This window comes from Salvelinus alpinus, chromosome 24 (assembly GCF_045679555.1).
Source record: "Salvelinus alpinus chromosome 24, SLU_Salpinus.1, whole genome shotgun sequence".
Taxonomy (NCBI): Eukaryota; Metazoa; Chordata; class Actinopteri; order Salmoniformes; family Salmonidae; genus Salvelinus; species Salvelinus alpinus.
The window spans coordinates 13,532,332-13,558,445 of NC_092109.1; the positions used below are offsets into that span (position 1 = coordinate 13,532,332).

The following is a 26,114-nucleotide window of genomic DNA, read 5'->3' on the forward strand; positions in this document are numbered from 1 at the left end:
ACAGCTCTCTGGTCTTGGCTATTGTGGAGAGGTTGGAGTCTGTTTGATTGAATGTGTGGACAGGTGTCTTTTATACAGGTAACGAGTTCAAACAAGTGCAGTTAATACAGGTAATGAGTGGAGAACAGGAGGGCTTCTTAAAGAAAAACTAACAGGTCTGTGAGAGCCGGAATTCTTACTGGTTGGTAGGTGATCAAATACTTATGTCATGCAATAAAATGCAAATTAATTACTTAAAAATCATACAATGTGATTTTCAGGATTTTTGTTTTAGATTCCGTCTCTCACAGTTGAAGTGTACCTATGATAAAAATTACAGACCTCTACATGCTTTGTAAGTAGGAAAACCTGCAAAATCGTCAGTGTATCAAATACTTGTTCTCCCCACTGTAACAGTTGAAACGGTCAACTTCCCTATTTTGGCCTATTTGTGTGTATACCCTTCATGTTGCGGTAGATTACTTGCTGACTGAGGTCATGAGTTCCAGTAGAGGCCTCTTCATGCTAACTAAAGCCTGTGAAGTGTGAATATGCCTCTTCCTGTGTGTGCTCACTGTAAGGACAGTTCAGCCCAGAAGAACACACAGTAGTCTACAGTAGGCCAGTGGAGGCTGGTGGGAGGAGCTATAGGAAGACGGGCCCATTGTAATGGCTCGAAGGGTATAAATGGAACAGAGTCAAACATGTGGTTTCCATATGTTTGATACCATTTTATTCCATTCCAGCCATTACAATGACCCCTTCCTCCTATAGCTCCTCCCACCAGCCACCACTGCTGTGTGTGTGTGTGTGTGTGTGTGTGTGTGTGTGTGTGTGTGTGTGTGTGTGTGTGTGTGTGTGTGTGTGTGTGTGTGTGTGTGTGTGTGTGTGTGTGTGTGTGTGTGTGTGTGTGTGTGTGTGTGTGTGTGTGTGTGTGTGTGTGTGTGTGTGTGCGTGTGCGTGTGTGTGTGTGCGTGTGCGTGTGCGCGCGTGTGTGTGTTTGTGTGTTTCAAGTTTTATTAGTCCTATGTAAGGGATGCACATGGTATACACATTCCGATGAGGGAACAATATTGCTCAGCCCTCTGTTTCCTGTAGTCCACAATCAACTCCTTTGTCTTGCTGAGATTGAAGTAGAGGTTGTTGTCTTGGCACCACACTGCCAGGTCACTGACCTCCTCCCTATAGGCTGTCTCATTGTCTTCGGTGATCAGGCCTACCACCATCGTGTCGTCAGCAAACTTAATGATGGTGTTGGAGTCGTGCGCGGCCACGCAGTCGTGGGTGAACAGGGAGTTCAGGAGGGGACTAAGCATGTACCCCTGAGGGACCCCGTGTTGAGGGTCAGCGTGGCGTATGTGTTGTTACCTACCCTCACCAAAGTGTGTGCCCTCAGGCCTGGAGGGAAGCTAAAGCTACCCAATAATAGTAAAGCCCCCTTTAATGGCTCAAATAGCCGACCAATCAGCTTGTTACCAACCTTAGTAAATCTCTGGGGGAACAATAGTGTTTGACATGCCAGTGTCTTTGAATAAAGCCAGTGTGTCTATGTATGCGGATGACTCAACACTATACATGTCAGCTACTTAAGCAACTGAAATGACTGCAACAGTTTCGGATGGATGGCAAGGAATAAGTAAGTCCTAAATATTTCCAAAACTAAAAGCATTGTATTTTGGACAAATCATTCACTAAACCTCAACTACATCTAGTAATGAATAATGTGGAAATTGAGCAAGTTGAGGTGACTAAACTGCTTGGAGTAACCCTGGGTTGTAAACTGTCATGGTCAAAACCTATTGATACAACAGTAGCTAAGATGGGGAGAAGTCTGTCCATAATAAATCGCTGCTCAGCCTTCTTAACAACACTATCAACAAGGCAGGTCCTACAGGCCCTAGTTTTGTCACATCTGGACTACTGTTCAGTAGTGTGGTCAGGTGCCACAAAAAGGGACTTAGGAAAATTGCAATTGGCTCAGAACAGGGCAGCACGGCTGGCCCTTAAAAGTACACATTAATAAAAGTAACATTAATGACATGCATGTCAATCTCTCATGGCTCAAAGTGGAAGAGAGATTGACTTCATCACTACTTGTTTTTGTAAGAGGTGTTGACAAGCTGAATGTACAGAAATATCTGTTTAAAATACTTGCACATAGCTCAGACACCCATGCCTACCCCACAAGACATGCCACCAGAGGTCTCTTCACAGTCCCCAAGTCCAGAACAGACTATGGGAGGCGCACAGTACTACATAGAGCCATGACTACATGGAACTCTATTCCACATCAGGTAACTGATGCAAGCAGTTGAATCAGATTTTTTTTTTTAACTGGTAAAAATACACCTTATGGAACAACGGGGATTGTGAAGAGACACAAACAAAGGTACAGACACATGTATACGCATACATTGTGATATTGTTGTATGGTGGTTTTAAACATTTTGTGTTGTAGATATGCGGTGGTGTAACAATGTTAATGTTATATGATGCACAGTTTTATCTTTTGTTTTATATGTAATGTAAGTGCTTTAATATGTTTGAACCCCTTGGCAGCAGCTAATGGGGATCCCTAATAAATACAAATATTGTACCTGGGGGCGGCCCGTCAGGAACTCAAGGATCCAGTTGCAGATGGAGGTGTCCAGGGCTCTGAGCTTGTTGTCGAGCTTGGATGGAACAACAGTGTTGAATGCTGAACTGTAGTCAAAGAACAGTACTCTCACATAGGTGTTCCTCTTGTCCCGATGTGTTACGTCAGCCTCGGAGAGCAAAAGCACCTGGTCGTCCGGGGAAGCGAGAGTCTTCCTGGATGGCTCGGTATCGTCTGCCTCGAAGCAAGAATAAAATGTGTTAATCTCGTCTGGGAGGGAGTCTTCGGTGGGCACCCCACAGCTGAATTTGCCTTTGTAGTCCGAGATAGTCTTTTGCCACATGCATACACAAACATCAATTCAAGTTTGAGTATGTATTGTCTTTTTGCATCCCGAATGGATTTCCGCAGCTCGTACCTGCTTGCCTTGTATGTGTTGCGCGCCACAGAGTCATCTTGGTTTGTTCTGCTGCAGTACGGGTTCTAAGCATGGTACGGATATCTCCATTCATCCAGGAATTTTGGTTGGGTTATGTCCGGATTGTTATTGGGGTACAACATCATCAACACATTTCCTAATGAGCAGAAAAACAAGGAACATTTGGCCAAGTGGGGACATTACACCGGTCCCCACAAGGATAAAGTCAATTTTAGGCTTAGGGGTTAGGGTTACGGTTAGGGTTAGACTTAGTGTTAAGGGTTATGGGTTCGGGGTTAGGAGTCAGGGTTAGGGGTTAAGGTTGGTTACGGTTAGGTTAAGCGTTAGGGTTAGGGAAAATAGGATTTTGAATGGGAATCAATTGTTTGGTCCCCACAAGGATAGTAAAACAAACGTGTGTGTGTGTGTGTGTAAATATATATACTGTGTGTGTGTGTGTGTGTGTGTGTGTGTGTGTGTGTGTTAATTAAACACCAAGATAATGATCTTGAAAATCCTGAAAAAGGCTGGCTGAAGAGTCAGTTGAGTCTGTGTTTCATAGGAAGGTGCTCTTTCCTGTACCCTTTCCACTTACACAATTGAAATTCACCATTTGTTGGGGCACAGAAGGATAGTTTTGCCACACTCAGCAGGCACGTGCACAGAGAGAGCTCTAGGGGTGACTGAGCACCTGCCCTTTTGCCCACCTAGGAGAAAAGTGCCCTTTCAGATTCGTAGCATTATTAATAAAATAAGTAGAAGCACAAGCGGAATCTAAGGGCGCCTAGTCTTAGTTGGCTACTTTATGGTCGTCTCTCAAAGTCAGGGACAGGGAAGGGTTAAATTCGACTGTTTTTAAGTGGGCATATAACGCATATGTTGCAGCAGACCAAACTCCAATCCCAGGTTAAGAGTTAAATTCTTACAAAAGCCTAGCTAGCAGTTAGCTAGCTAACTAGTTGGCTGATTTCCATCATTTGCATTCGCTATGATCAGCTGATAGCCCTCCCCTATTTTCCCTCTCTGCGAGCAGTAAGCTAGCTAGGTAGCTTCAATGCAACACATTCTGGGAGTCCGTTGGGACATTAGGCTGACATTGGGACTCCCGCATCAGCCCAATGTCCCAAAAGACTCCCAGAATGAGTTGCGTCGAAGCTATAGGCTAGGTAGCTTAGAGTGGGATGCTTTTTGCAAAAAGAAAAGCCTATGCTAAAAGTGTATATATATATATATTGAAATTTGGCTAAGTGAGCAGTAGATAATTATGACTGTAAGCAATTTGAGTTAAACTTTTTTTGTTCACTTTAAGCACTTGCCCCTGCACAGTGTTGTGTTATTAGTGGGTATTTGTTGTTTTTCAGAGAATTGCGAATACAATTCCTTGAAGGCAGAGAGAAAACTTGTTAGAAATCCTGAAATAGCTGAAACTTGGGTTATTATGTCTTTCTTTGTCTGAGTAACACTCAGATCATACCAGCAATTTGTTCTGAAAAGAGAAGTCAACTCATCCAGATAGATTTTCATTTTTTTCTCTCTTGCTCTCTTTCTGTGGGCTTGCATGTGTGGGTGGTGAGTACACATGAATGGTTAGCTACTGCTCATGAAGCCACTTCAAAACCACACAGACCTTCTTGGCTGTTAGACACAAAACCAGGCAGACATAAAATATGGCTTTGAATTTGATGCTGTAACTTGGAGCTCTATTCTGAGACACAAAGACCAACAATGCATTTTCTGCACAAACCTCTGCCCTACTTACTCTTTGGTAAGTACTTTTCTTCTCATTTTGTGTTAGAACATTTTACAGAAAATTTAAAAAATCTCCACATGAATTCTGTAAAAGTCTAAAGACTACATCTAAGAAAACTACATTTCCAGCACATGGTGTATCCCATCCTCCATTCCCCTATCTACTGTATGTCAATGAGGTTGTTGTAGTTTACGTCTTTTTAACTATTTCCTCATTCTATACTCCTCCACTCAGTATATCTAATTTTGAGTAATCAGGTGTCCCAGGAATGATGACGATCTTCGATTATCTGTTACTGCTGTCTTGGTTACTGCTGTCTTGGTTACTGCTGTCTTGGTTACTGTTGTCTTGATTACTGCTGTCCCTTTTTTTAGGTGTTATCTTTGAATATTTTACCACACTCTGTTCCCCTCTCCAAGTTTCTCCAGGTATGTTTGAACTATTCTTAAATAATGGTTTCCAGACAAAATACTGTTTAAAAACAAAACATAAATGCAAAGGCATGCATATATAGTGTACATATATATGGACATATATGTATGTCCAGTGTTTTTTTGGGGGGTAACTTTAAAAGTAAGAAATGTGTTTTAATCAGTTTTGGGGAGTAGTGAACTACATGTAGTTCAAATAGTAATTATAATGCATTTTGCAGTAGCTTGGTGCTAAATCAACTAAACTAAAATCTTGGCAGTGTTTTCAGTAGTTAATAACTTTTTTGCCATATAGCGGTGTAGCTAAGTACTGGAACTACCTATTCCTATTTTGCAAAAAGAGAAGAGAATATGGGTGAAATAGGCAATCATTTTCTTCGTTTTTCGGCATCAGACTTGCTTAATTCTCACATGAAACACAGTTTTTGTCTTTATTAATAGGCTAAACGACATACTTAGTTAACACTTCACCCCAGAGTGATCTGTTCTTGCAATTTGTATTCTATGACATTGTAGATTTAGATATTATAATTTTTCCCGAAGTAGCGAACTACTATTTCAAAGTATCTTTAGTTAAGTAAACTATATTTATCTTAAGGGTAGCTTTAGTGTAGCTTAACTTATTCTAGTGTGAAGTAATTATTAAACTCTTTCAAAGATAATTCGTAAAAATCCAAATAACTTCACAGATCTTCATTGTAAAGGGTTTAAACACTGTTTCCCATGCTTGTTCAATGAACTATAAAACAATTAATGAACATGCACCTGTGGAATGGTCGTTAAGACACTAACAGCTTACAGACGGTAGGCAATTAAGGTCACAGTTATGAAAACTTAGGACACTAAAGAGGCCTTTCTACTGACTCTGAAAAACACCAAAAGGAAGATGCCCAGGGTCCCTGCTCATCTGTGTGAACATGCCTTAGGCATGCTGCAAGGAGGCATGAGGACTGCAGATGTGGCTAGGGCAATAAATTGCAATGTCCGTACTGTGAGACACCTAAGGCAGTGCTACAGGGAATCAGGGCGGACAGCTGATCATTCTCGCAGTGGCAGAGCATGTGTAACAACACTTGCACAGGATCGGTACATCCGAACATGACACCTGCGGTACAGGTACAGGATGGCAACAACAACTGCCCAAGTTACACAAGGAACGCACAATCCCTCCATCAGTGCTCAGACTGTCTGCAATAGGCTGAGAGAGACTGGACTGAGGGCTTGTAGCCCTGTTGTATGGCAGGTCCTCACCAGACATCACCGGCAACAACGTCGCCTATGGGCACAAACCCACCATCGCTGGACCAGACGACTGGCAAAAGTGCTCTTCACTTACGAGTTGTGGTTTTGTCTCACCAGTGGTGATGGTCAGATTTGTGTTTATCATCGAAGGAATGAGCGTTACACCGAGGCCTGTACTCTGGAGCGGGATCGATTTGGAGCTGGAGGGTCCGTCATGGTCTGGGGCGGTGTGTCACAGCATCATCGGACTGAGCTTGTTGTCATTGCAGACAATCTCAACGCTGTGTGTTACAGGGAAGACATCCTCCTCCCTCATGTGGTACCCTTCCTGCAGGCTCATCCTGACATGACCCTCCAGCATGACAATGCCACCAACCATACGGCTCGTTCTGTGCGTGATTTCCTGCAAGACAGGAATGTCAGTGTTCTGCCATGGCCAGCGAAGAGCCCGGATCTCAATCCCATTGAGCACGTCTGGGACCTGTTGGATCGGAGGGTGAGGGCTAGGGCCATTCCCCCCATAAATGTCTGGGAACTTGCAGGTGCCTTGGTGGAAGAGTGGGGTAACATCTCACAGCAAGAACTGGCAAATATGGTGCAGTCCATGAGGAGGTGCACTGCAGTACTTAATGCAGCTAGTGGCCACACCAGATACTGACTGTTACTTTTGATTTTGACCCCCCCCCTCTTTGTTCAGAGACACATTATTACATTTCTGTTCGTCACATGTCTGTGGAACTTGTTCAGTTTATCTCAGTTGTTGAATCTTGTTATGTTCATACAAATATTTACACGTTAAGTTTGCTGAAAATAAACGCAGTTGACAGTGAGAGGATGTTTCTTTTTTTTGCTGAGTTTAGTTTGGTAAACTATGATTTGAAAGTAGCTTTCCCAACACTAGTTTAATTGACCCATCACCCTCTTGCATGATTTCTGCAACAAAGCTGATCTTATTGTAGGCATTAGAGTAGGCACCCAAAGGACATGGGTGTGGACCCATGTTCCTGTAAGTGTTGTCTGGAAGCTATGGTAAAAGCACAACACGATTTATATGGTAGTGCTGCTATGGTAACACTGTTTCCTTTGTACAAAGTAGTTATAGCACCACCGTATACAACGTACCTAGTATCTAAAGAGAGTTGTCATGGAAATTCTTACACAGGGACACTCAAAGTCAATCTTAAATTAATTATTGTTTATTTGTCAGTGCGCTGGAGAGGTTCCAACCAACTCAATGCACCATAGTACACATGTCTGTCAGAAACCTCTGCCGGGGCAGTCCCAACAGTTGTCTTGTATTTGGCTATACACAGAACTTATATTTGCATTATTTAGCATAATTCATTAATCATTACCGGTTTGTTCTATTCATGTGACCGACCAATACTGTTTCATAACATTTGACAGACCAACACCTCACGAGGTTTCTCCTCTCGAAGTCAAGATCTTGAAACTGAGATATCTTTCGTTTGTTCTCAAAACAACGTCTGGGCGTACTGCCAAATTGCAGCTACTGATAAGTGTGATTTGTACAGTCAGCCACTTGCATCAACACAGGAATTGGTTTATAGAACCGCACATGAATAGAACACAGTAATTAGTTATACGAATATTATTAGTTATAAGAATAGCACAAACAAACATTCCCCTTACAGGATCTTGGAAAATGTGTAATTTATATTTTGACATAGTATCTGTTATTTGTTCTGTTTATTTATGGTGTCACGTCATTAAATCTTTTGATACATGATGTATTGGCAATACTGTACATTTCAGTGTCCTGTGGGTCCAAGAATATCTCTTCATATTATGGACACTGTGTCACATCCCAAGGTAATGACAGCAGCATTCCAACTACTAAGATTTTGTTCAGATGCAGTTGAGAGGGTTGATAAATCTTTGTTGTGACAATCTAGTTCCTCTTTTGAACCTTTCTTTTCAGAGGGAGTCCGTGAATTAGTTTGCTTTGTACCTCTGGGCTTAAGTAGGAATGTCGGGGAATGTGAGTGGACACCTAGAAAGCACATTGTCAACCAAACACACAGATACACACTCATTATAGAACAGTAAGTTGTACCAACAGAATTCAATAGCACAGTAATTTGACGTCTCTCTATGGTTGTATTGTATCATTTGATTGTTTGCATTTAGACTAGACAGATTGTTTGCACTGTAGACTAGACAAAATAGCAAAACATATACATACTTTCTTGAAATAAAATACTAAATCCTATTCAATTTGATATTCTTCACAGGAAAATGATTCACTATTGCAGAATGTTTGCAAACATATCAGGGACATCTCAGACTTTTAATCTGTCAAAAAAGCGCAACATGACGGCTCATGTGTTTGACGAGAGTGATCCGAAGGGCTGCACAAAGAACCTTTTCAGAGGTTCACCTCAACAATTGGGTCTGTTTATGTTAATCATCTTTGCATCTATTCCCTTCCATTATGTGACGGAAGGATAGCCAATGGGTTTACAGCAAGTATAAGACGTGACCAGTCCTATTTATATATTGTTGAATTAAAATATAGTATAACAATGATACTTTATCACATAGCCTATGTTGTCTTAACATTGCAGTTCGATGCGCCCCCCCATCTAATGTCAACTTAAATCGCCATTCAAGACAGCTGGATATCCAGGCTTCCTGGAGGAAGGAGGAGAACAAATATATTGCGCTGTACTCTGTGAGGTACAAGGACCTGAAGAGCCAATCATGGAAAGAGGTGGGCTTTAAAAGTCAGATCTCAAAGGTACTGGCTACATGCAGCTCATATAGAGATGCAGGTAATTGCCAAAATAAAGGAAACACTTGAGTAAATGGGCAGGTGCTTCCACACAGCTGTGGTTCCTGAGTTTATTAAGCAATTAACATCCCATCATGCTTTGAGTCATGTATAAAAAATATCCCAGTTGCCCATTATTTTGGCTACCATGGCTAGAAGAAGACTTTGAAAAGGGGACCTCAAAGGACCATAGAGGGTTTAAAGGATGTGTGTGTGTGCACGCTTTTGGTTTTACTACCCTTCTGGGGACCAGAAGTCATCACAAGGATAATAAAACAATGAAAATTTGGACAAGTGGGGACATTTCGCCAGTCCCCAAAAGGAAAAAGGCTATTTTAGACTTAGGGGTTAGGTTTAGAGTTACAGTTAGGGTTAGGGGTTAGGGTTAAGAGTTAGGGGTTAGGGTTAAGAGTTAGGGGTTAGGGTTAAGAGTTAGGGTTAAGAGTTAGGGTTAAGAGTTAGGGGTTAGGGTTAAGAGTTAGGGTTAAGAGTTAGGGGTTAGGGTTAAGAGTTAGGGTTAAGAGTTAGGGTTAAGAGTTAGGGGTTAGGGTTAAGAGTTAGGGGTTAGGGTTAAGAGTTAGGGGTTAGGGTTAGGAGTTAGGGGTTAGGGTTAAGAGTTAGGGGTTAGGGTTAAGAGTTAGGGGTTAGGGTTAAGAGTTAGGGGTTAGGGTTAAGAGTTAGGGTTAAGAGTTAGGGGTTAGGGTTAAGAGTTAGGGTTAAGAGTTAGGGGTTAGGGTTAAGAGTTAGGGTTAAGAGTTAGGGGTTAGGGTTAAGAGTTAGGGTTAAGAGTTAGGGTTAAGAGTTAGGGGTTAGGGTTAAGAGTTAGGGGTTAGGGTTAAGAGTTAGGGGTAAGAGTTAGGGTTAAGAGTTAGGGTTAAGAGTTAGGGGTTAGGGTTAAGAGTTAAGAGTTAGGGGTTAGGGTTAAGAGTTAGGGGTTAGGGGTGAGGGTTAAGAGTTAGGGGTTAGGGGTTAGGGGTTAGGGTTAAGAGTTAGGGTTAAGAGTTAGGGGTTAGGGTTAAGAGTTAGGGGTTAGGGTTAAGAGTTAGGGGTTAGGGTTAAGAGTCAGGGGTGAGGGTTAAGAGTTAGGGTTAAGAGTTAGGGTTAAGAGTTAGGGTTAAGAGTTAGGGGTTAGGGTTAAGAGTTAGGGGTGAGGGTTAAGAGTTAGGGGTAAGAGTTAGGGTTAAGAGTTAGGGTTAAGAGTTAGGGGTTAGGGGTGAGGGTTAAGAGTTAGGGGTTAGGGTTAAGAGTTAGGGTTAAGAGTTAAGAGTTAGGGTTAAGAGTTAGGGGTTAGGGTTAAGAGTTAGGGGTTAGGATTAAGAGTTAGGGGTTAGAGTTAAGAGTTAGGGGTTAGGGTTAAGAGTTAGGGTTAAGAGTTAGGGGTTAGGGTTAAGAGTTAGGGATAGGCTAGGGATAGAATTAGAGATATGGGTTAGGATTAGTAAACATAGGATTTTGAATGGGAATCAATTGTTTGGTTCCCACAAGGATAGTAAAACAATCATTCAAGCATGTGTGTGTGTGTGTGTCTCAGTCACCAGATCGAAACCCAATTGAACCCTTATGGGCGCCTGAGACAGCATTTTCCACCACCATCAACAAAACACCAAATTATGGAATTTCTCATGGAAGAATTGTGTCGCATTCCTCCAATAGAGTTCCAGAGACTAATAGAATCTATGCCAAGGCGCATTGAAGCTGATCTGGTGGCTCGTGGTGGCCCAATGCCCTATTAAGACACTTTATGTTGGTGTTTCCTTTGTTTTGGCAGTTATAAAATAGATTATAGACTTGAAACAAGCTGGCATGAATAGTGAAACTCTTGGGGCCAGTTCCCCGGTCACAAAATAAGACTAGTCCTGAACACAGATTAAGCCTCGTCATTGGAGAATCTTCATTGAAAGTTAATTTCAGTCCAGGATTAGGTCTAATCTGTGTCCGGGAAATCAAACCTAGTTGTCCAAGACTGGAGAAGACCATGTAGAATATACAACTTTACACCGTTTTTTTCTCTCAAGGTATACTGACCTAACCTCTCATTTGTGTTCTCTATAGCCACTAGTGCAATCCAAGGATAGCAATAGGTGCACTCTGGGTAATCTTAACTCCTCACTGTCCTATGTGGTGCAAATACAGTGTGTGGCCAACGACAAATGTACACAGTGCCCCTGGAGCAAGAATTTCACTGTTCCACCTGGTGAGTTTACCTTTTACCTAAAGCTGCAATTTAGAAATCTTCACTGGTCTTTAACAAAATAGTCAATCAATTCTCTACTGATCTACTGACGTTCAACATCGAATAAGCAACGTGTCCATTTCATTTAATATCTTTTAGAACTTACTGATAAGCCTGTCATTGAGATGGTAGAAGATTTTCCACAAACCAAAGGAAGTAGATTAGTGATCATAAAATGGAAGGTAACTTATACAATACTACGTTTGTTAGTTAACCTGCATGATTTTTAAACATAATATCTACAACAGCTGTAGGTATAAAGTAATACAATAGTTTATTGCACTACACTATACGTAACACATGTTGTATAAATCTATGGTTAGGCTTGTAACCTTGCAGCTACAATTTTCGTTCCAGTTTGCAGCCAGTGAGTTAGCGGAGGGCTACGGTGTGACAGTGGGGAAGGCCTCAGGAGAGGACCCCATTGAGGCCTTCAACACGAGCAGGACCCTACTCAGACTGGCTCTGTCTCACTCAGCCTACCACCTCACCATCACAGCCCTCAACAAGGCTGGGACCTCACCTGCAGCACAAAGGACAATACCTCCACTGGACGACAAAGGTAGAAATAGCTCTGTACCGTTATCCTCCGATATCGGGATCATACACTCAGGCCACGTTAGGATTTATTAACTATTTTTGCCTGAAGTATTATTAGTTCAGTTCAGTTTTTGCATCAGAAATGATTTACTAGTTGCTCTCCTGCTTAACAGTACACTGTTAAAATGATGTGTTTTGTAACATTAAAACTAGAGGCAACTGAGCTGCCCCCAATGTTGAGACGAAACCTTAACTTTGCTGGAGTTTTGAAACGCATGGGTGTAAGGGGCTATGAGACATATTTAAGATGTACTTAAACATTCACCCTAAGGTGTTCTGAACCATGACATGGTGTGTTGTAACACCACTTAGTCAAGAGTTGTGCCACACCTTGCAACAGACTAATCCGTAAAAGGTTGAAAACACTATTATGGTGTTTTGAGTCCTGTGCATAATTAGAACCCTTCTCTGTTGGTGTCATTTCCTCTCTCCAAAGCTCCTAAACATGATGTTTTGTATTATGGCGTTTTGAATCCAAATACTGTAAATGGGAGTCTAGTTGAGGGAATTCATTTTCTGTTGTCATTGCCACATACTTTCTTGGATTGTTTTGGAGAGTTTTACCTGAATGTTTGGTGTGTTCTTTCCTGAGTTCGTGAAGGACCTGAATACAGTGGTGGCGCCCACACACTTGCTTGTTTTTAATACTTGACCATAGAGTTTGCTAGATGGCACACCTGACTTGAGTGCCCTCCCTCCAAATCCATTTCCCAGACTGGGGGAATTCTAAACAGTAGGGCAGCACAGTGGATGAAGTTCACATTTGGCCTTTAATAATCTAAACATTTGTCTTCTGATATTGGGGCCCAAGTTCCTCACACGGTAAGTTGCTGTGTGGTTGAGTGTGTCAAATTCCAAATAAATTTGCCATCTTACTGAATTCCTATTCAGACTTGAGATTTGAGTTGATTTAACATGGACTTAAACATGTTTTGACTTAAGTCCATGTTTTATTGAGTCCATGCTAAGTCTACTTATCTCAAGTCTGAATCGGGTCCCCCATGTGCTGAATGTAACAAGGGTGGTTCAGCACAACAGTTTAGTCCTGCAGACTGGCTGAGTAGACTAAGGGAGTGTTTTGATAAGCAGGAGACCTGGGTTCACATCAATCTTCTCACATAAAGGCCTACTTTATACGTTACCTCATGTTATCCCTGCTATAACTTACATAGCCCTAAACATTCTAAATGTAACATCATTTATAATTTCACAATGGGCCTGGCAGGTGTAGCCTATAATTAGTGCCCTAGGAAAAGTATTCAATTCCCAGTGTCTTCTTGACCCATTTTGATCCCACTTTAAATGACGTGCAGCTTTTAAAGGTTTCATAAAGCCTTCATAAACACTACATAAAACAAAATTGGATTTTATGTGTTCACAACAATGCATAAACCACATCAGAGGATGACTAGTGTAGTAAGCGCACACGTGATGTGATTCGGCCTCCAATGAAATGGGTGGAGTAAAAGGCCAGCAACATGTATTATTTGGAGCCCCATGAAATGACACCATATATACATTCTACAGACCCTACTGAGTATTCCCTACAATACTTTTACTGTAGCACCCAGAATAGTTATTGCTCTTATAGGCTGACCAGACCGCTCGCGTCGCAAAATAAATTTAGAAATCCATGTTATTCAATTATTGCACCCACACTGCTCGCGCACGCCAACGAGCGTCTGCGTTGCCAAGGGCTAAAATAGAAGTCTTTCCTATTTCTGACACATATCGCGCTGCAAGTCCTGCCTCTCGTGCTACCCACGTGCCATCTCCTCATTGGTTATACCCACGTGGGTGATTGAAAGACTAAATGTTTTGCCGGTTGTCGTGGTAATACTATGAAAGTGTAGATGCCAATCACCATATAAGTTCAAAGATGAAAAAGCCTAGAAGGAGGAGAGAGGACTAGAAACGATTCGGTTGACCGTTTTATGTGTGGATTAATTGTCGGAGTAGAGGACCTTGTGCATTTCAGGTAAAATAACAACTCAATGTTTATATCCCAGGACAAATTAGCTAGCAACAACAAGCTAGCTAAATAGGACAAATTAGCTAGGAAGTGCAAGCTAACTAGCTAAATTGCCATACATGTTTAATGCTTTTCGACCTGTCCCCAAATTAATGTCATTGGTTCAGAGTTTGTTTTGATATTTTAACCTGCGTGTCGTAATCGCGTTTGAGGTAGGGGGACAAAATAAATGTATGCATGATAGCGCACAATGGCGCACTCGCGCAGCCGGTTTGGGTTCCGTTTAAGTCTGTATGTATTCCATATTCCAAGGCAGCAGCTACTCTTCCTGGGGTCCAGCAAAATTAAGACAGTTTATACAATTTTAAAAACATTACAATACTTTCACAACACACTGTGTACCCTCAGGCCCCTACTCCACCACTACCACATATCTACAGTACAAAATCCATGTGTGTGTGTGTATAGTGAGTATGTTATTGTGTGTATGCATGTGTCTGTGCCTGGTTTGTGTTGCTTCACAGTCTACGTTATATAAGGTACGTTTGTAACTGTTTTTTAAATCGAATTTAACTGCTTGCATCAGTTACTTGATGTGGAATAGAGTTCCATGTAGTCATGGCTTTATGTAGTACTGTGTGCCTCCCATAGTCTGTTCTGGACTTGGAGACTGAAGAGACCTCTTTTTCCTAAGTCCCTTTTTGTGGCACCTAACCACATGACTGAACAGTAGTCCAGGTGCGACAAAACTAGGGACTGTAGGACCTGCCTTGTTGAAAGTGTTGTTAAGAATGTAGAGCAGCGCTTTATTATGGACAGACTTCTCCCCATCTTAGCTACTGTTGTATCAATATGTTTTGACCATGACAGTTTACAATCCAGGGTTACTCCAAGCAGTTTATTCACCTCAACTTGCTCAATTTCCACATTATTCATTACAATGTTTATGTTTAAGGCTTAGTGAATTATTTGTCCCAAATACAACGCTTTTAGTTTTAGAAATATTTAGGACTAACTTATTCCTTGCCACCCACTCCGAAACTAACTGCACCTCTTTGTTAAGTGTTGGTCAGTTCAGTCGCTGTAGTAGCTGACGTGTGTAGTGTTGAGTCATCTGCATACACAGACACACTGGCCTTACTCAAAGCCAGTGGCATGTCATTAGTAAAGATTGAAAAAATTAAGGGGCCTAGACAGCTGCCCTGGGGAATTCCTGATTCAACCTGGATTATGTTGGAGAGGCTTCCATTAAATAACACCCTCTGTGTTCTGTTAGACAGGTAACTCTTTATCCACAATATAGTAGGGGGTGTAAAGCCATAACACATACGTTTTTCCAGCAGCAGACTACAATGTCAAAAGCTGCACTGAAGTCAAACAAAATAGCCCCCACAATATTTTTATCATCAATTTCTCTCAGCCAATCATCAGTCTATTTGTGTAAGTGCTGTACTTGTTGAATGTTCTTCCGTATAAGCATGCTGAAAGTTTGTTGTCAATTTGTTTATGGTAAAATAGCATTGTACCTGGTCAAACACAGTTTGGTAGCAGGCTAATTGGTTGGCTATTTGAGCCAGTAAAGGGGGCTTAGGTAGCGGAATGACTTTTGCTTCCCTCCAAACCTGGGGCACACACTTTCTAGGAGGCTTAAATTGAAAATATGGCAAATAGGAGTGGAAATATCGTCTGCTATATCCTCAGTAATTTTCCATCCAAGTTGTCAGACCCTAATGGCTTGTCAATGTTGATAGACAACAATAATTTTTTCACCTATTTCACACTCACTTTACAGAATTCAAAATTACAATGCTTGTCTTTCATAATTTGGTCAGATATACTTGGATGTGTAGTGTCAGCATTTGTTGCTGACATGTCATGCCTCAATTTGCTAATCTTGCCAATTTAAAAAATCATTAAAGTAGTTGTCAATATCAGTTGGTGATGAATGTTTTTACACTGCTGCTACTCTCTGTTTATTATCTATGCAGGGTCACTTTACCCCTACCTACATGTACAAATTACCTCAATTACCTCGACTAACCTGTACCCCCACACATTGACTCGGTAACGGTACCCCCTGTATATAGCCTCGCTATTGTTATATTTTTTGTGCAACTTTTTTTACTTTAGTTTATTTGCTAAATGACTAAAATGTAAATGTAAAAATGTAGTAAATCTTTTCAATCTTAAATAACAACTGCATTGTTATTTAAGGGCTTGTAAGTAAGCATTTCACGGTAAGGTTTACCTACACCGGTTGTATTCGGTGCATGTGACAAATAAAATTTGATTTGATTTGACCTGATTGCAGTTCGGCGTCGTAGCTGACTTCAGTGGGCAAATGCTCACCTTCGATGGCCACTAGCATGCTAGAGAAGTGTGCTCTTCGCGGATGAATATCGGTTTCAACTGTACCGGGCAGATGGCGTCATGTGGGCGAGCGGTTTGCTGATGTCAGTGCTGTGAACAGAGTGCCCCATGGTGGCGGTGAGGTTATATTATGGCCAGGCATAAGCTACGGACAACGAACATAATTACATTTTATCGATGGCAATTTGAAAGCGCAGAGATACCGTTACGAGATCCTGAGGCCCATTGTTGTGCCATTTATCCATCAAGTCATGTTTCAGCATGAAAATGCACAGCCCCATGTCGCAAGGATCTGTACACAATTCCAACATGTTCCAGTTCCCGCCAATATCCAGAAACTTCGCACAGCCATTAAAGAGGAGTGGGACAACATTCCACAGGCCACAATCAACTGTCTGATCAACTCTACGTGAAGGAGATACGTCGCACTGCATGAAAAAAATGGTGGTCACACCAGATACTGACTGGTTATCTGATCCACGACCCTACTTTTTTTTTTAAGGTATCTGTTACTAACAGATGCATATCTGTATTCCCAGTCATGTGAAAATCATAGATTAGGGCCAAATTAATACAATTCAATTGAGTGATTTCCTGAAATGAACTGTAACTCAGTAAATTCTTTGAAATTGGTGCATGTTGCGTTTATATTTTTCTTTGTGTAAAACACATTTTAAGCAAATGTGACTTAAATATGAATCATTGTTAATGTTTAGACAATTATTTTGAATAATTGAATGGTTATTGACACTTTTCTACTATTACGTGGGGGACTTGTATTTAGAATATTTCAGAAATTCCATGACCCGGAAGTACTTTTGTAGTGTTGCTGACGAGAAGCAGATCATGTGATGAGTTCGCAAATCAAATACCCACTTGTGCTACCATTGGACAGCAAAAAACAAGTAAGTTAGCCTTTATTTATTGTAATTTAAATTTGTTTGTTGTAGTTCAGTGATGAATGTCACGCACTGACCTTAGAGATCCTTTTTATGTCTCTATTTTGGTTTGGTCAGGGTGTGAGTTGGGGTGGGTATTCTATGTTCTATTATTTGTATTTCTATGTTTTGGCCGGGTAGGGTTCTCAATCAGGGACAGCTGTCTATCGTTGTCTCTGATTGAGAACCATACTTAGGTAGCCCTTTTTCTCACCTGTCTTTGTGGGAAGTTTACTTTGTTAGAGGCATCATAGCCTATGTTAAGCTTCACGGTCGTTTTCTTTGTTTTGTTGAGCCTATGTTAAGCTTCACGGTCGTTTCTTTGTTTTGTTGTTTTGTTGGCGACATTTACCTAAATTAACAGAAATGAATGCTCACCACGCTGCGCTTTGGTCTTCTTCCAGCATTGGCCGTGACAATGAATTAGATTGCATACTGTAGCTACCTCAATCGTTATTTCAAATTATTTTGGTGACTTCACAGCAATTGATAGCTTGCCAAGATTTTGCTAGCGAGCAGGCTCAGCGAAATACAAATCCCCCTAGATACAACCACGTCTCATAGTCAAGTCATGAGATTTGTAAATGAAAGAGGAAAATAATAATACGAATTGAATGAAGTTTCCCATCATCCCATTAGAGTTTCTGGCGCACCACAGAAATGACCTTATTCAGATGGTGACAAAGCCATTTCCTAACAGAACTGCTAACTTTCTTTAAGTTTGGAACCAACATGCAGTACCTCCAGCAGCAGGCAAGAACCATTTGTCTGCCAGCTCAGGGACAAGCTACACTATTCACAGCCCTGTTTAATGTTCAATGTAATTGTTGAACATTGCTGGACTTTTTGAAACTTCATCTATTTGTATTGTTTAAAAAATGTACAAATAAAAGGAAATGTATGGTTTAAACAGGTCTTTAAAGTTTATTTGTTTTGGTTGATAATTCCCTAAGTGTTAATACATTTGTGTTTACATCATTAAGCCTTTATGTATGTGTTATGATTATGACCAAAGGTGTCTGACTTTATAGTAAGTACAGCGTCATATGATACAAGGCATTTATGTATGTGCTATGAATGACTAAAGGAGTTTGACTTTAAATGAAGTACAGCGTCATGCGATATAGAGTCTTTATGGATATGTTATGAAAGACCGAAGGTGTCTCACTTCAAACTAAGTATTACAGGACGCTACATAAAGTGTCAATAAATAGGTTATTAACGTTCTGCTGATTTATGAAGGTTACTGTAGGATGTGAGCGGTATTTAAATGGGTAGATGAACCTGTAAAGCTTGCGTTTGTGTGTGTGTGCGTGTCAGAACCAAGATGATTTGGAGTAGTCCGACCTGAGACTACCTCACCGGGTATGCCTCTTCTGGAGACCAGGGCTTGATTACAACCTGTTACAATGGTGACAACATTTTGTGGCTGATCTTTCAGTGGGGGAGTGGGTAGATTTGTCACCACGCTGTAAGGATCATCTTGTCTAAGATGGCGCCGAAGAGGATGGCTGACGTTTTACATGTTCCTGACCAATTGTGCTATTTAGTTTTTTTGTGTTGTTTGTAACTTATTTTTTTACTTATTTTATACATAATGTTGCTGCTACCGTCTATTATGACCGAAAATAACTTCTGGACATCAGAACAGCGATTACTCACCACGAACTGGAAGAAACGTTTTCCTTTAACGAGTCCGCCGAGAAGGATATACTGCTCTCCCGGGAACAGGCCCATATCCCCGTCACTTGCGTCAAGAAAAGACGGAGGAAAAGAGGACGCAGATTGGCTGCCTTCTGAGAATCCGTAGGCGAGTGAGTAAACTCCCACTGCCTTCCGTTCTACTCACACTATCTACCAAGAGAGTTCTCATCTACATTATTCGTAGCTGTCTATTTACCACCACATACTGATGCTGGCACTAAGACCGCACTCAACCAACTCTATAAGCAAACAAGAAAATGCTCATCCAGAAGCGGCACTCCTAATGGCTGCAGACTTTAATGCAGGCAACGTTAAATCAGTTTTACCAAATTTTTACCAGCATGTCACATGTGCAACCAGAAAAAAAAAACTCTTAGACCACTTTTACTCCACACACAGAGATGCATACAAATCTCTCCCCCGCCCTCCATTTGGCAAATCTGACAACAATTCTATCCTCCTGATTCCTGCTTACAATTTAAAACTAAAGCAGGAAGTACCAGTGACTCGCCCAATATGGAAGTGGCCAGATGACACGGATGCTACGCTACAGGACTGTTTTGCAAGCACAGACTTTAATATGTTCCGGGACTCATCCCCAAAGTGACCGTACGTACATATCCCAACCAGAAGACAAGGATTACAGGCAACATCCGCATCGAACTAAAGGCTGGAGCTGCCGCTTTCAAGGAGTGGGACACTAATCCGGACACTTATAAGAAATCCCGCTATGCCCTCAGAAGAACCATTAAACAAGCATAGCATCAATACAGGATTAAGATTGAATCCTACTACACCGGCTCTGATGCTCTTCGGATTTGGTAGGGCTTGAAAACTATTATGGACTACAAAGGGAAACCCAGACGCGAGTTACCCAGTGACGCGAGCCTACCAGACGAGCTAAATGCCTTTTTATGCTCGCTTTGAGGCAAGCAACACTGAAGCACGAGAGCACCAGCTGTTTTGGATGACTATGTGATAACGCTGTCGGTAGCCGATGTGAGCAAGACCTTTAAACAGGTCAACATTCACAAAGCCGCGGGGCCAGACGGATTACCAGAACGTGTACTCCGAGCATGCGTGGACCAACTGGCAAGTGTCTTCACTGACATTTTCAACCTCTCCCTGACTCTGTCTGTAATATCTACATGTTTCAAGCAGACCACCATAGTCCCTGTGCCCAAGGAAGCGAAGGTAACCTGCCTAAATGTTTACTGCCCCGTAGCACTCACGTCGGTAAACATGAAGGGCTTTGAAAGCTCACATCAACAGCATCCTCCCGGATACCCTAGATCCACTCCAATTCGCATACCGCCCCAACAAATCCACAGATGACGCAATCTCGGAACACCTATGTGAGAATGCTTTTCATTGACTACAGCTCAGCGTTCAACACTATAGTGCCCACGAAGCTCATCACTAAGTTAAGGACCCTGGGACTAAACACCTCCCTCTGCAACTGGATCCTGGACTTCCTGACGGGCCGCCCCCAGGTGGTAAGGGTAGGCAACAACACATCTCCCACGCAGATCCTCAACACTGGGGCCCCTCAGGGGTGTGTACTTAGTCCCCTCCTGTACTCCCTGTTCACTCACGACTGCATGGCCGAACACGACTCCAACACCATCATTAAGTTTGCTGACAACACAACAGTGGTAGGCTTGATCACCGACAACAATGAGACAGCCTATAGGGAGGAGGTCAGAGACCTGGCAGTGTGGTGCCAGGACAACAACCTCTCACTCAATGTGAGCAAGACAAAGGAGCTGATCGTGGACTACAGGAAAAGGCAGGCCGAACAGGCCCCCATTAACATCAACAGGGCTGTAGTGGAGCGGGTCGAGAGTTTCAAGTTCCTTGGTGTCCACATCCCCTACGAACTATCATGGTCCAAACACACCAAGACAGTTGTGAAGAGGGCACGACATACATTTACATTTACATCGACAAAACCTTTTCCCCCTCAGGAGACTGAAAATATTTGGCGTGGGTCCTCAGATCCTCAAAAAGTTCTACAGCTGCACCATCGAGAGCATCGTGACCGGTTACATCACCGCCTGGTATGGAAACTGCTCGGCATATGACCGTAAGGCGCTACAGAGGGTAGTGTGTATGGCCCAGTACATCACTGGGGCCAAGCTTCCTGTCATCCAGGACCTATAAAATAGGCGGTGTCAGAGGAGAGCCCATAAAACTGTCAGACTCCAGGCATCCAAGTCACAGACTGTTTAATCTGCTACCACACGGCAAGTGGTACCGGAGTGCCAATTCTAGGACGAAAAGGCTCCTTAACAGCTTCTACCCCCAAGCCATAAGGCTGCTGCACAATTAATCAAATGGCCACCGGACTATTACATTGACACCAGCCCCCCTCCATTTGTTTTGTACACTGCTGCTACTCGCTGTTTATTATCTATGCATAGTCACTTCACCTCTACCAACATGTACAAATTACCTCAACTAATCTGTATCCCCTGTATATATTCTCATTATTGTATTGTTATTGTGTTACTTTTTATTATACTATTATTTTAGCTTTTTTAATATTTTTTACTTTAGTTTAGTTGGTAAATATTTTCTTAATTCTTCTTGAACTGCACTGTTGGTTAAAGGGCTTGTAAGTAAGCATTTCACAGTGAAGTCTACTCTTGTTGTATTCGGCGCATGTGACAAAGTTTGATTTGATTTTGCTGTGTCCATGTTTGTGTACTGACGAACATGTAACTTGGTTCCAGAAGAAAGTCACATTCGATTTCGTTAGGTTGGGGGCCTTCGTCAATGGATTTGTTTCTTGGTGTAACGCTGTCCCCAGACTATTGCGCACACTGCACATATAAGCCTGGAACATTAACCATTCAAAGTTGACCTTAGTGGGAGTGACCAGAGAATGGCTAAACCCTTATCTTCTTAAAATGTATTTTAAGGGCCTCCCGGGTGGCGCAGTGGTCTTGGGCACTGCATCGCAGCGCTAGCTGCGCCACCAGAATCTCTGGGTTCGCGCCCAGGCTCTGTCGCAGCCGGCCGCGACCGAGAGGTCCGTGGGGCGACGCACAATTGGCCTAGCGTCGTCCGGGTTAGGGAGGGTTTGGCCGGTAGGGATATCCTTGTCTCATCGCGCTCCAGCGACTCCTGTGGCGGGCCGGGCGCAGTGCGCGCTAACCAAGGGGGTCGGGTGCACGGTGTTTCCTCCGACACATTGGTGCGGCTGGCTTCCGGGTTGGAGGCGCGCTGTGTTAAGAAGCAGTGCGGCTTGGTTGGGTTGTGCTTCAGGAGGACGCATGGCTTTCGACCTTCGTCTCTCCCGAGCCCGTACGGGAGTTGTAGCGATGAGACAAGATAGTAATTACTAGCGATTGGATACCACGAAAATTGGGGAGAAAAGGGGGTAAAAAAAATAATAATAATAATAATAATTTTAACTAATGTGTTGGTCCACCAGACCATTTGGGGCAGAAGTGTCTGGGAACAAGATTAGGTGTTATGTGACTAACATGACATCACTTTAGAACGTATGCCATCCTTCAGCACAACATGTCACCCACTATAAAGCACATGTCTATATCATATTCGATATAGTGGGTTATGTCACATATGGCATTGGTGATTATGTCACAGTCATGCCACATTTATGAAACCTTTATGAAGCATGACATACGGTTATAGGTACTTTGTAACACATTTAACGTGTGTGTTACAGAAGGCTTAATGACGCCTTAATAAGCTGAACATCATTTGAAGTGGGACCACAATGGTCAATTAAAATATTGTCTGAAAATCATCATCAATCAATATTTACAGTATAAAGAATTGTCATTTGAAAACCATTTGATTGTATAAGAGAGACACAGTCTGCCATTTGTGTTTTGATGTTGCCTTTTACTCTGAAACACCAACAACGGTTTCACAAGACTCTCAAAAAAGAAACGGGGGAGGTTCTACTAAGCTACATGGAACTGAAGGTCATAGAAGCTCATTTTGCAACTTGATTTAGAATTTTAAGACCCCTTGAAGTATTTGCCGTTATTGCTACTATTGCTACTAGCCCATACAAACGCATTGAATAACAGATTCACTACATGGAACAATAGATAGTCGCCCCCAAAATGTATTTATTTTTGGCACTTAAGTCTCCAAATATAGTACCAGTCAAACGTTTGGACACACCTACTCATTCAAGGGTTTTTCTTTATTTTTACTATTTTCTACATATAACACATATGGAATCATGTAGTAACCAAACAAGTGTTAAACAAATCAAAATATATTTTATATTTGAGATTCTTCAAAGTAGCTACCCTTTGCCTTGATGATAGCTTTGCACATCCTTGGTATTCTCTCAACCAGCTTCATGACATAATCACCTGGAATGCATTTGAATTAACAGGTGTGCCTTGTTAAAAGTTAATTTGTGGAATTTCTTCCTTAATGCGTTTGAGCCACTCAGTTGTCTTGTGACAAGGTAGGGTTGGTATACAGAACATATCCCTATTTGGTGTAACAAAGTCCATATTATGGCAAGAACAGCTCAAATAAGCAAAGAGAAACAACAGTCCATCATTACTTTAAGACAACTTTGAAAGTTTCTTCAAGTGCAGTTGCAAAAATCATCAAGCGCTATGATGAAACTGGCTCTAATGATGAGTTCCCACATATGCTGAGCACTTGTTGGCTGCTTTTCCTTCACTCTGCGGTCCAACTCGTCCTAAACCATCTCAATTGGGTTGAGTTTGGGTGATTGTTGAGGCCAGGTTATCTGATGTAGCACTCTCCTTCTTGGTCATATAGCACTTACACAGCCTGGAGGTGTGTTGTGTCATTGTCCTGTTGAAAACAAATTATAGTCCCACTAAGCGCAAACCAGATGTGATGGCGTATCACTGCAGAATGCTGTGGTAGCCATGCTGGTTAAGTGTGCCTTGAATTCTAAATAAATCACAGACAGTGTCACCAGCAAGGCACCCCCACACGATCACACCTCCTGCTCCATGCTTCACGGTGAGAACCACACATGCTGACATCATCCGTTCACCTACTCTGCGTCTCACAAAGACACGGTGGTTGGAACCAAAAATCTAAAATTTGGACTCACCAGACCAAAGGACACATTTCCACCAGTCTAATGTTGATTGCACGTGTTTCTTGGGCCAAGCAAGTCTCTTCTTCTTATTGTCCTTTTAGTAGTGGTTTCTTTGCAGCAATTCGACCATGAGGCCTGATTCATGCAGTCTCCTCTGAACAGTTGGTGTTGAGATGTGTCAGTTACTTGAACTATGAAGCATTTATTTGTGCTGCAATTTATGAGACTAGTATCTCTAATAGTTTGGGTCTTCCTTTCTTGTGGCGCTCCTCATGAGAGCTAGTTTTTCATAGCGCTTGATGACGAAACACCATATCTCAGCTTAGGTGCACTACTTTTCATGGTTTCATGACACAATGATGGGGTTTTGAGTCTTTCTATTTTAACAGTGCTTGAAATCAGCTTGTTGAAGTGGGACATCTCAGGTGCAGGAGAAAGGACCTTGACGTGTCGTTTGGCTTGTCTCTACAGACCTATATGGGAAGCTGAATGTGACATTCAATGGCAACATGTCCTTCACTGTCTCCTGGGTGGATGACCTGATCAAAACCTACTCCTGCTTCTCAGTGGAGTGGTGGAGGAGAGGAGAGAAAGCTGCTCACAAGTCCTTCTATGAGGATGAGAACAACTATGAAGTCATACACTTGGAGGGTAGGGTACATACCTCTCTCCTGTGTTAACATGAAAACAACAGTGGATTCACATGTTCAGATACAGCATAACCAGAACTACACATGGCATATGTTTAACAGATATACGCTGCCTACCACCAGTTTGTCCTGATGAAAGATGTTTCCCCATTTAAAACCACTCTTGTTGCTGTATGAATTATAGAGCCATTAGAGCTGTATAAGAAGTACACCTTCACTCTGCACACAAGGCCACATAAAGAGCCTTGCAACCTGAAGTTCATCAACAACAGCGAGAACACCTATGGGAGCATCCAGGCCTTCTTCACTGAAGGATGTGAGTCTAAAATTCAACTGATATTAAGGCCACACTTAACATCTCCTTGGGGTTGTACTAGATGAAACCAGTGCTAGAGTAGAACACAAGTGGCATCTCATCGTCACACAAACACATACCATAAGCGCAGACACAGGGAGCCACTTCATATACTTACAAGCTGGTTGGAGTATAAGTACATTACACCTTAGCACCTGTATGTCTAAATCAAACAACCCAACCAATTAGTCATCAATGCATTGCGATCAGATTCAGTGTCTTTTCCTCTCAGCCCCCATCAGTGCCCCAGGGAACATCAGCAGCAGTAATGTTAGTCAGAGTTCCATGGTGCTGGAGTGGACAGCCGTCCCCGAGGAGGACAACAGAGGTTTCCTGCTGGGCTACTTCCTCCATTACACAGACAGGCTGCAGGACTGGACAGATACTGAACCAAGTAAGATTAATTGATGTCGTGTTTATTTGGATGTTCACAAACAGGTGCCAAGTTGATGTTGGCCCAAGAGACGTCCAGTGAGTGAGTATTCATACAGTAGAATGTGAACAGCATAAAGAACAGTGTGCGACTTGTCCTACATGTCACATGTAGAATATTTTATAGTGTGTGACTAATATCTGATAAATATGTACACTTCTTTTTTTTTTTGAAGTTAAGCCTTCCTGCACACTAACAGATATTCTTACCACCTTGTCTAGTTTCCAAAAGGCTAGAGTTTAAAACAAGAACCGTTGTTGAAGTGTTAACTTCCTTAAAGTTATTCTTGTGAGGTTACTATTTCTTATTCTGATGTGTCACTGACTTTAACTATTGCTGTTCTCGCTGCAACAGACATCACTGTGGATGCTGGTTCAACTAGCTATGAGTTGGTAGACCTACAGAGCAGTACTATGTACCGGGTCCAGTTGTCTGCCTTCACTGGTGCAGGAATGGGAGTGAGAAGCTCAGCTGCATACTTTGAAACCAAACCTGAAGGTTTGCTTGTTGATCTATCACCAATGGTTATATTGCAATTAACATCTCTGATATCCCACATTTTGAATGGCAGA

The 26,114-nt window shown here is 42.1% G+C and overlaps 1 protein-coding gene across 1 annotated transcript in view; it reads left to right on the forward strand.

The window, feature by feature from the left end:
- The first annotated feature begins 4,622 nt into the window (after positions 1-4,622).
- Positions 4,623-26,114, forward strand: part of LOC139552203 (interleukin-6 receptor subunit beta-like) — a 29,479-nt gene continuing 7,987 nt past the window's right edge. Inside the window, exons 1-13 of the mRNA XM_071363686.1 lie at positions 4,623-4,758; positions 5,118-5,171; positions 8,193-8,249; positions 8,359-8,482; positions 8,672-8,829; positions 9,005-9,150; positions 11,263-11,404; positions 11,543-11,625; positions 11,801-12,005; positions 24,576-24,755; positions 24,939-25,070; positions 25,342-25,503; positions 25,897-26,040. Of these exons, the coding sequence (XP_071219787.1) occupies positions 4,719-4,758; positions 5,118-5,171; positions 8,193-8,249; positions 8,359-8,482; positions 8,672-8,829; positions 9,005-9,150; positions 11,263-11,404; positions 11,543-11,625; positions 11,801-12,005; positions 24,576-24,755; positions 24,939-25,070; positions 25,342-25,503; positions 25,897-26,040 (1,627 nt within the window). The 5' untranslated portion in view covers positions 4,623-4,718. The remainder of the gene's footprint in view (positions 4,759-5,117; positions 5,172-8,192; positions 8,250-8,358; positions 8,483-8,671; positions 8,830-9,004; positions 9,151-11,262; positions 11,405-11,542; positions 11,626-11,800; positions 12,006-24,575; positions 24,756-24,938; positions 25,071-25,341; positions 25,504-25,896; positions 26,041-26,114) is intronic.